Consider the following 11,231-nt stretch of genomic DNA (forward strand, 5'->3'; position numbering starts at 1 on the left):
CATATAAAATAGCTATTATAGTGATGTACTCCTATAATCCTAGGGCTGGGGAGGTAGAGACAGGGGGAGCGCTAAGGCTCAATGGCCAGCCAGTCAGCCTAAATGTTGAATGCCAGGGCGAGTCCAGACCCTGTATCAAAGGAGTTACAGGACATTTTTCATGATAATACTTCTGGCACTCATACACCAACAACATGCACATGCACATATGAAGCACACAGAGACAAACACTTGCATTTTAAAATTATAAAATGGAGTCAAAATCAGAGTCGGTTAGATACCCTGTTTGTATTTGTGTGTATGTAATCTGGTGCGGTGTTCATTCATATTTTCATTCATATGCGTTTTGGTTTTGTTCTACACACATGTATATGCCCACACTCCGCTTCTCTATAGACACACATTATATTAAGCATAATATATTCACGTGTCACTTAACTTTTTATTCAAGTGCCTAATAATGCAGCTATCTTCTCTGTCACTTTAGAAATAACTTAATGTATGCTATCAAGTGTGATTTAGAAGTTCTTCTCAAGCTACTTTTTCATAAAGGTATTAATACCCAGTATCAAGATAAATTTGGATGGGCCGCACTGCTTTATGCTGTCAAAGGCTGATGTAACATGTAAGCATCCACATTTGAATCATAGTAAAGGGTTGGAGAGATGGCTTAGCAATTAAGGTGCTCGCCTGCAAAGCCTGACCCATGTTCTACTCTCCAGATCTCATGTAAGCCAGACGCTCAAAGGTGAGACAAGAGCAAGGTCACACATGCCCACTAGGTGGCGCAAGTGTCTGGACTTCAATTGCAGTGACTGGGGCTCTGGCGTGCCAATTCTCTCTCTTTCCCTCTCTCTCTCTCTCTTTCTCTCTCTGTGTGTCTCTTAATCTCTCTAAAATAAAAAACTGTAGTGAACATTAAACTGTAGTTTAAAATAATTGCATTTCATTTTGCTTAGGATAGCAGTACATGGTCCATGTTGTCAGGTAATAACCAAACAAAATGGACACTGTAAAGGTTTGAGTGTTTGAGGAATATTTTTTAATCTCAGTACCTGTTTTGACAATGTCAAAGATTAAAGTTAGTACCTCACATGTACCAGGCAATCCTTCTCTCACTTAACTACAACTCCAGCACAGGACATTTAAGACCTTGAGGCCTATGGGACCTAGAATTTTCCATTTTATTTCAAATGGGGAATATACGTGTGAAATATTTGGTTTTCTAAAATTTTTTGAAATTTCTTGTTGGATAGAAAATCATGTTTCTATCTCAGAAGAGTTTTCTTCAAAACCCTACTCCTTGAATTCCCCCAAAACCCAAGAGTTTCTTAAGTTCCACAAATCCAATGTGCTTTCAAAAAATCAGGTGGAGGGGGGGAAGGAGAGGGAGCCATGCTTTTGTTTCTATCAGCTCCATTGTTGTAGTACTGCCATTAAAACTTGTTCTGGATTGCAGCCCAAGATGGCCGACTTCGAGGATCGGGTGTCAGATGAGGAGAAGGTTCGCATAGCTGCTAAATTCATCACCCATGCACCCCCCAGGAGAATTTAATGAAGTGTTCAATGATGTCCGGCTGCTGCTTAATAATGACAATCTTCTCAGGGAAGGGGCAGCACATGCATTTGCCCAGTACAACATGGATCAGTTCACACCTGTGAAGATAGAAGGATATGACGATCAGGTCTTAATTACAGAGCATGGTGACCTGGGTAATAGCAGATTTTTAAATCCAAGAAACAAAATTTCCTTTAAGTTTGATCACTTACGGAAAGAAGCAAGTGACCCCCAGTCAGAAGATGTAGACGGGGGATTGAAGTCCTGGAGAGAATCCTGTGACAGTGCTTTAAAAGCTTATGTGAAAGATCACTACTCCAACGGCTTCTGTACTGTTTATGCTAAAACTATAGATGGGCAGCAGACCATTATTGCATGTATTGAAAGCCACCAATTTCAGCCCAAGAACTTCTGGAATGGCCGTTGGCGATCAGAATGGAAGTTCACTATCACACCACCTACAGCCCAGGTGGTTGGAGTGCTCAAGATTCAGGTTCATTATTATGAAGATGGCAATGTTCAGTTGGTTAGTCATAAAGATGTACAAGACTCAGTAACTGTTTCTAATGAACTCCAAACTGCCAAGGAGTTTATTAAAATCATAGAGAGTGCAGAAAATGAATACCAGACAGCCATTAGTGAAAATTATCAAACGATGTCAGACACCACATTCAAGGCGTTGCGCCGGCAGCTTCCAGTTACCCGCACCAAAATCGACTAGAACAAGATACTCAGCTACAAGATTGGGAAAGAAATGCAGAATGCTTAAAGGCTGACTGTAGGAGTCCTCAGTATGTGAAAAGGATTCCACATAGTGTGGTCATATGATAAACAAGTGATTTATAAACAAGAGTGATATTTTGCTAGTTAACAAAGTTAACAGATTTTCTAGCCTCATGGGATACTGTTGAACCTATAGCATTGTCTTGATTTTTTTTCTTTTTTTGTGGTATCTGCCTTGTAATTTTCGGTTATCGATATATCTACTTGTAAATCTTTTTGTTGTTAATTCTGCTACATTTAATGTTGAGAGATCTATCCTGTTAGGACATTTTCCTAGTCATGAAGTCCTGTTATTGATTTATACAGATAATCTGTGCAGTACTTTTTTTAACCCCTATGCTTCAAAGTACTTCCGGTACTTCAGTGGTTTTTTTTTTTCACTGATCCACCGACTGCTAAAGAAGCTATGCTACAAAGTGTAGCTGAGGAAGACACGTTCATCCTTCGTCCTCTGACTGTGACTGCTTTGATCAATTATGCTATATATTTTGTAGCATCTCATAACTGTCGTTTCAAAAGTCTGGATTGGAACTTTCGGGTCCATTTTGAGAGACACAGAAGTTTCCTGGAAACTGTAATAGCCAGCTTCTCTGGAGGAACTTATTTTTAAATCCAAAGACTTGACCAACATTCCGTGCACACGAACATTTGCTTTCTCTCCTTCCCCGTGTCTTCTTCCCACCTAGTGCCACTGCGCTCTGGTTACGCACCCCTGCAGCTTAGAAGAGCTCTGCCCACTTGTGTTTCTGCTTCATATTCAAAAACTGCTGACACATTGGACAGAATATAAAACTTGAAAAATGCAGATTTTGAAGGAATAATAGGTGTCTTGTGCTTTAATACTTCTTTGCAGGCTTATTCTTTAGGCAGATGAATCAAACAACTATGTAAATCATAAAAACTGAAAACGAACCAAAGTGAAAAGGAAAACTTCCAGGAAGTATCTTTCTATTGTAGCCTGTCACTGAAGAGAATAAATAGGACACAAAACTCATTCCAGATTACTCTTCCTCTGACAGTCCTGCCTGCCAAGAACTCAGATGTAACTGTGATATAGCGACCCTTCCCAGGTGTATTGGCAGGTGTGTGTGTGATCTCCGAATGCACAGGTAACATGGATATGATATGACAGCTGGTAATGGTGGATTCATTTACATTGTTTACACTTCTATGACCAGGCCTTAGGGGAGGTCAGTTTTTTAAAAAACAAGTAGTGTCTTCCTACCTGTCTCCAAATATATGTCAAAACAGAAGGGTGTTTTGCTTCAGCTTTGTTTTTGCTCAGTAATCCAGTCAAGCAAGAGTTTGTTTGCAAGTGAAAGCTGTGTAAACATTTTTATTTCAAATAAAATATATTTGTATTATTTGTCATTCATATTATCCATACCACACTATCTTCTGTATCAGGTAGTCCATAGAAATACACCTGTTTTGTTCTAAAAAAAAAAAAAAAAAGAAAAGAAAAAAACTTGTTCTGCTTTTCAGAAATAATTAGTTTAAACCAGGCTGCCTTCACTGAGTCACAGCTGAGTCTTAACAGAGATGTACAAATACACTTACAAGTTGCTGTATTTGAGGTTCACACTTACATGAATTTTACCTCAGATGTTATTCTCATGGTGACAGCATCCTTTTGGAACTGGGCCTTCTAGATACTGGCACATCCACTAAGCCATCACACTTCACACCTGTTCAAAACCTTATAATGAGCGTAGTTGTTATCGTAGGTCTTCACTGTGGATTAACTGAGTAATTTGTCTCTTATGCCAGAAAATATGGTTTAAAATCATTGTAATCTATCATATAGTTTCAAAAAGCCTGCAGGTGGGCTGTAGAGATTGCTCAGTGGTTAAGGCACATATTTTCTGGCATAATATTTAATACAAGAGAATGAAATCAAGTCACATCTCACCAGTATTCATTTATAAACAGGGGTTCCTCTTCCATGCCATTGGAGATATAAATGGTGATTCATAATTCCAACAAGTACTGTTTTGATTATGTCCAGAGAGACCAAGAGTAACAAAGCCAAGTCTTGGAATTTATGAGTTTTCTGCCCTTGGTGTGGTTGATTATTCAGTAACAGTGGTCAGTCATCCTATTTAAAGGAAGGAGATCTTGTATTTGGTTTCAAATTGTTATATAACTCATTTATTTCCATTACATGCCATACAATTAGATCTGCCAATAACACAATTGAGTCTCATCATTTCTTGAACAACTGTAATCTCTGAATAGTAATCCCTGCAAGGAAATATAGGTTTGGGTTTCATTGAGGATTCTGTTAAGCATTAAGAAACTAAATATTTTATTGCTTTATTATGTATTTACACATACCCTTATATTATCTCATGAATCTTCAGGTCCAAGTAGAAAAATCGTCCTTTTGTTTTAGAATAAAATGTAGAGTTTACAAGAATCAACATGGACCAGAACAATCAGCTCTTTGTTACAGAGCTAAGGACTTCTTCTGAGACCAGGATACTGCCCGGGTCCAGCCCTAGCTTGAAGGAGGGTCCCCAAAGAGAGGTGTGAAAGGGAGCTGCAAAATAACGACTCGAAATCAAGTTCTGGGGCAAGCTGACAAGCTAATACTGAAGGCAGCTGAGTTTTTCCATCTTTTTCTCTTTTTTTCTTTCTCTGTTTCTATTTTTTTATTTTTTTTCTTGTTTTTTATTTTTCTATTTTTTGTCTTTTTTTCTGTTCTCTGTTTTTCCCTGTTTCTATGCTTCCATGCTTCTATATTTCTCTGCTTCTCTGCTGCCACAGCTCTTAGCCTCAGTCTTTTATTTTCTAATCATGTCATGTAAGAACAAACTTCAAGAAAGGTACAATTTCACAGAATTCATAGAAACATTTTGTTATTCCTTTTCATCAAACAATCCCATAATTATTCACCTCAAGTAAAGTCATCAGGCCCCTATAGTGATTAATTATTTTCACATTTTCCCCATGTATGTGCAGTCAAGCACTTGTGGTTTCCTGAACTTCTATTTTCAATTACTGTATTAAAGGTGTGAGGCAAAACACCACAATGGGGGTTCCCATCATTTATCATTTACCCAGTATAACAATTTATCCTTTAATCATTTATTTTGAATTTTCCTTTTCATGTCCCTCCAATACTTAGAATTTGGTCCCCCCGATTGAACTCTTTTTGACTTCGGTTGTTTTTCTGTAAGGATTCTTGGTAAAGAGTCATAGTTTGTTGCAATTGCCATCATTTAGAAAAATTAGTCATAGAACAATTTTACATTGTTCCAGGAGGTTCATTGTTTCCTCCTAAGTGTACTGTACTCCATGCCTGACTTTCTTTAAGGCCTTTAAGGAAAACAATGATCTCTGACCCATTTTCTTGTTTTTCCAATTCTATGCCAGAGCCTCTTTCAGATACATTGACCAACACTTCACCAACACCAATTTTTACTGGAAAAGTAAACTTAGAGATTGGGACACCAAGTGAAAGACAGAGAAAGACAAACATTATACAGAAAAACCACATATTTCTGTAGCATAGAGAGCCAAAGATTTTTCTATAGAGGGGCCACATTGGACTTCAAGGAAGAGACAGCTGGGCTGGAACTGTGTCAAGCAGCTATTCAGCGTTCGATTCCTTGTGATCCTGAAGTGGCATGCTTGCCATCTGCAGCAGGATACTTTCCACTATGTCATGTTAACCTAACTGGATTGCACCCGCCTATTCAGTACTTTACATTGCATGGCTTCTCTTTCCATTACAGGATTCATAGAAGGCATTAATTCCCAAATCACCATCATCTGGGAACCTAGCATTCAGAACACCTAAGTTTATGGGAGTCACCTGAATCAAACCACATCACTGAGATAGGAGGATCTCTGTGAGTTCAGGTCAGCCTGGAGATACAGTGAAGGATCAGGCTAGCCTGGACTAGATTGAGACCCTGCCTTGAAAAAAAAAACAATAAATAAATAAAATCAGATGGGAATGGTGCACCTTTTTTGTCCCAGCACTTGGGAGGCAGAGGTAGGAGGACTGCTCTGAGTTTGAGGCCAGCCTGAAACTACATAGTGAATTTCAGGTCAGCCTGGGCTAGAGTGAGACTCTACCTCAAGAAATCAAAAAGGGACTTCCGGTTAAGATGGCGGCGTAGGTACCACGCCAAAGCAGCCTAGGGGGGAAAAAGACCAAAAAAACTCAGCAAAATACACACTTTTACTAAAAAGTGAGGTGTATAGGAAATTAAAGCAGCAGGGGAGAAGTAGAAGAGTTATAGAGCATCCAGAGCCTGCACAGGCGGGAAAAGCGGCTCCGGCAGCTCAGCCAACCGCCACAGCCGCGGCGCAGCAGAAAACCGCCAGACTCGGCTCGAGCCGCAGGAAAAGCCAGGTGCAGGATTTTCCCCTCACACTGCGCTCTCCGCAACTCGGAAACGTAAGGGGAGAGCGGCAGCGAGCAGCGGAGGAGCAGACTGCAAGGTAGAAGAACACGTGGAGCAGCGAGACAACCAGAGCAGCCGCGGCTCCCTCCCCTCCCCCACCGCCTGAACCCAGCTCCAGCAAACAGAGCAGCGGCCCGGGACCCGGCCACGCCAACTTGGGCTGATAACGGGACCCAAGCAGGAGCAGAGTTCGGGAGCAACATCAGCGGCTCCATCACCGGTACCAGCGGCCCCAGCAGCAGCAGACTCAGGAGTGGCAGCGGCGGCAGACTCGGCAGCAGCAGCTTCAGGGGGAGCAGCGGCAGTGGACACAGCAGCAGCAGCTTCAGCAGCAGTGGTGGCTCCAGCAGTGGCAGCTACAGCAGCAGTAGAGGCAGCAGTAGCGGCTCAGTTTGCCCCATAGGAAAAGCAAGTGCCCAGCTCCAGAAATCAGAACAGCAGCCCGACGAGCCAGGCAGCAAGTTGACTGAGACCAAAATCAGCCAAGGTAACTGGGATTGCACCAGGGAAGGGTCTCACTTGGTCACAAGCTGACTTGGATCCCTCAACAGACCAGAAATCTAAACCTCTTTGTTGATAGAGGATCTGGTCATTATAATAACTACTCTTTCATACATACTCGGGGCTGTTTTTGATTGAATGTGTACAGTGTTTAGTTAAATTTTAGAATCTACCTGTATTTTATTCCACTCAGCCTGCTTGAATACTCCTACAGCAGGGAAACTCAACCCCTAAGAACATCTTTGTAGATACTCTGAGACTCTTAAGAGCCACACCTAATACCTTAAGGTCCTACCCTGAAAATATATTACATCAAATCAATTGATACAGCTAAGAATACACAGCTAGCTAGAAAATCCAAGCATTAACTTAATCCAAGATGCAAAAATATATACATTATAACACAAGAAACACTAAAAAGCAAGACGATATAAATCCACCTAAAAGTATTAATGCATCAGAAATGTCCTCCAGTGAGAAAGAGTTAGAGGAAATGCCTGAGAAAGAGTTCAAAAGAATAATTATAAATATGTCCAAAGAGGTCAAAGAACACATGAAAACAATCAAAGAAGAAATCAAAGAGGAAATCAAAGGAATCAAAGAAGAGGCAGGACACCAATTTAATGAAATAAAGAAGGCAATACAAGACATAAATAGGGAAATAGAAATAATAAAGAAAAACTAGTCAGAATTACTAGCAATGAAGAACACAGTAAATGAAATAAAAAACTCTGTAGAAAATCTCACCAGTAGGATGAATGAGGGAGAGGACAGAATATCTAAGCTAGAAGACCAGGTGGCAGACCTAATACAGTCCAACAAAGAGAAAGACAAACTTATAGAAAAGTATGAGTGGGAATTTCAAGATATTCGGGACACTATGAAAAGATCCAATATAAGAATTCAGGGCATAGTAAAAGGAGAAGAACTCCACTCCAGAGGCATAGTAGGCATCTTCAACAAAATCATAGAGGAAAATTTCCCCCAAATTGGGAAAGAGGTGCCAATACAGATACAGGAAGCCTTTAGAACCCCAGCCAGACAAAACCCAGAAAGAACCTCTCCTCGCCATATTATAATCAAACTTCCAAACACACACACCAAAGAAAAAATATTGAAAGCAGTTAGAGAGAAAAATCAAGTTACCTACAAAAGCAAGCCCATCAGGATTACAGCAGATTATTCAACACAAACTTTTAAAGCCAGAAGGGCTTGGAGTGATATATTCCAAGTGCTGAAAGATAACAACTGTCAACCAAGGTGACTTTATCCTGCAAAGTTATCCATTCAAATAGATGGAGAAATAAAGACATTCCATGACAAAAGCAGGTTAAAGGAGTATTTGAAGACAAAACCAGCTCCACAGAAAATACTTGATAGAATCCTCCATGCTGAAGAAAAGGAAAAGCACACATATAAGGAACCTAGAAAAAACAAGCAATACTCAAATACTAGTTAACAGAAGAGAGCGCAGGTAGAACCAGAAACACATGCACACATACAAAAAATGGCAAACATAAATACAAACCTTTCAATAATATCTCTTAATATCAACGGTCTCAATGCCCCAACGAAAAGACATAGATTTGCAGACTGGGTTAAAAAGCAGGATCCTACAATTTGTTGTCTCCAAGAAACTCACCTTTCTACAAAGGATAGACATTATCTTAGGGTGAAAGGTTGGAAGACGGTGTTTCAAGCAAATGGGCCTAGAAAACAAGCAGGGGTTGCTATCCTAATATCAGACAGGGTAGACTTTAGTCCAACGTTAGTCAAGAAAGATAAGGAAGGTCACTTTATATTGATTAAGGGCACACTCCAACAGGAGGACATTACAATCCTAAACATATATGCACCTAACATGGGGGCTCCCAAATTCGTCAAACAAACACTATTAGAACTAAGGTCACAGAAAACACCAAACACAGTGGTGGTGGGTGACTTTAACACCCCACTCTCATCAATTGACAGGTCATCCAGGGAAAGAATAAACAGAGAGGCATCTGGACTAAATGAGGTCATAGAAGGAATGGACCTAACAGATATATACAGGACATTTCATCCAAAGGCTGCAGAATATACATTCTTTTCAGCAGCACATGGAACATTCTCTAAAATAGACCATATATTAGGACACAAAGCAAATCTTAACAAATTCAGGAAAATTGAAATAATTCCTTGCATTCTATCTGACCACAATGGAATTAAACTACAAATCAGTAGCAAGAAAGGCTATAGAGCATACACAAAATCATGGAAACTAAACAATACACTACTAAATGATGAGTGGATCAATGAAGAAATCAAAAAGGAAATCAAAAAATTTATAGAGTCAAATGACAATGAGAACACAACATACCAAAATCTCTGGGACACAATGAAGGCAGTTCTAAGAGGTAAATTTATAGCCTTAAGTGCCTATATTAAGAAATTAGAAAGGTCGCAAGTAAACGACCTAATGCTTCGCCTTAAAGCCTTGGAAAAAGAAGAACAAGGCAAACCAAAAATCAGTAGACGGGAAGAAATAATAAAGATTAGGGCAGAAATTAATGAAATAGAAACAAAAAGAACAATCCAAAGAATTAATGAAACAAAGAGTTGGTTCTTTGAAAGGATAAACAAGATTGATAAACCCTTAGCAAAGCTGACCAAAAGAAAGAGAGAAGAGACACAAATTAATAAAATCAGAGATGAACAAGGTAACATCACAACAGATTCCAGAGAAATTCAAAAAATCATAGGGACATACTATAAAAGCATATACTCCACAAAGTATGAAAATCTGAAAGAAATGGATGATTTCCTTGATCTATATGACCTACCTAAATTAAATCAAAATGAGATTAATCACTTAAATAGACCTATAACAAACATGGAGATCCGAACAGTTATCAATAATCTCCCAACTAAAAAAAGCCCAGGCCCGGATGGATTCACTGCTGAATTTTACCAGACTTTTAAGGAAGAGCTAACACCATTGCTTCTTAAGCTTTTCCAGGAAATAGAAAAAGAAGGAATTCTACCAAACTCCTTCTATGAGGCCAGCATCACCCTGATACCAAAACCAGGCAAAGATAGAACAAAAAAAGAAAATTACAGACCAATCTCCCTCATGAACATAGATGCAAAAATTCTCAACAAAATATTGGCAAACAGAATACAAGAGTATATCAAAAAGATCATTCACCCTGACCAAGTAGGCTTTATCCCAGAGATGCAGGGATGGTTCAACATACGCAAATCTATAAATGTAATACATTACATAAACGGGTTGAAGGACAAAAATCACATGATCATCTCATTAGATGCAGAGAAAGCATTTGACAAAATCCAACATCCCTTCATGATAAAAGTCCTACAGAGACTGGGAATAGAAGGAACATATCTCAATATAATAAAGGCTATTTATGACAAGCCTACAGCCAACATATTACTAAATGGGGAAAAACTGGAAGCTTTTCCACTAAAATCAGGAACAAGACAAGGGTGTCCACTGTCCCCACTTCTATTTAATATAGTTTTGGAAGTCTTAGCCATAGCAATAAGGCAAGAGACACACATAAAAGGGATACAAATTGGAAAGGAAGAGATCAAGTTATCATTATTTGCAGATGACATGATTCCATACATAAAGGACCCTAAAGACTCTACAAGCAAGCTGTTAGAGCTGATCAAAACCTACAGCAATGTAGCAGGATACAAAATAAATACACAGAAATCAGTAGCCTTCATATATGCTAACAACAAACACACAGAGGATGAAATCAGAGAATCACTCCCATTCACAATTGCACCAAAAAAAAAAAAAATGCCTTGGAATAAACCTAACCAAGGAAGTAAAGAATCTATACAATGAGAACTTTAAAACACTCAAGCGAGAAATTGCAGAAGACACTAGAAAGTGGAGAAACATCCCTTGTTCCTGGATTGGAAGAATCAATATCGTGAAAATGGCAATCTTACCTAAAGCA

The 11,231-nt window shown here is 39.2% G+C and overlaps 1 protein-coding gene across 1 annotated transcript; it reads left to right on the forward strand.

Moving 5' to 3' along the window:
• The first annotated feature begins 1,488 nt into the window (after positions 1-1,488).
• On the forward strand, positions 1,489-3,094 carry LOC101605044 (F-actin-capping protein subunit alpha-1). Its single transcript, XM_012949295.2, has one exon. The coding sequence runs from the start codon at positions 1,533-1,535 to the stop codon at positions 2,277-2,279; it is 747 nt and encodes a 248-aa protein (XP_012804749.2). The 5' UTR covers positions 1,489-1,532; the 3' UTR covers positions 2,280-3,094.
• Positions 3,095-11,231: the final 8,137 nt, after the last annotated feature.

Source organism: Jaculus jaculus, chromosome 8 (assembly GCF_020740685.1).
Source record: "Jaculus jaculus isolate mJacJac1 chromosome 8, mJacJac1.mat.Y.cur, whole genome shotgun sequence".
In the NCBI taxonomy this organism is placed as follows: Eukaryota; Metazoa; Chordata; class Mammalia; order Rodentia; family Dipodidae; genus Jaculus; species Jaculus jaculus.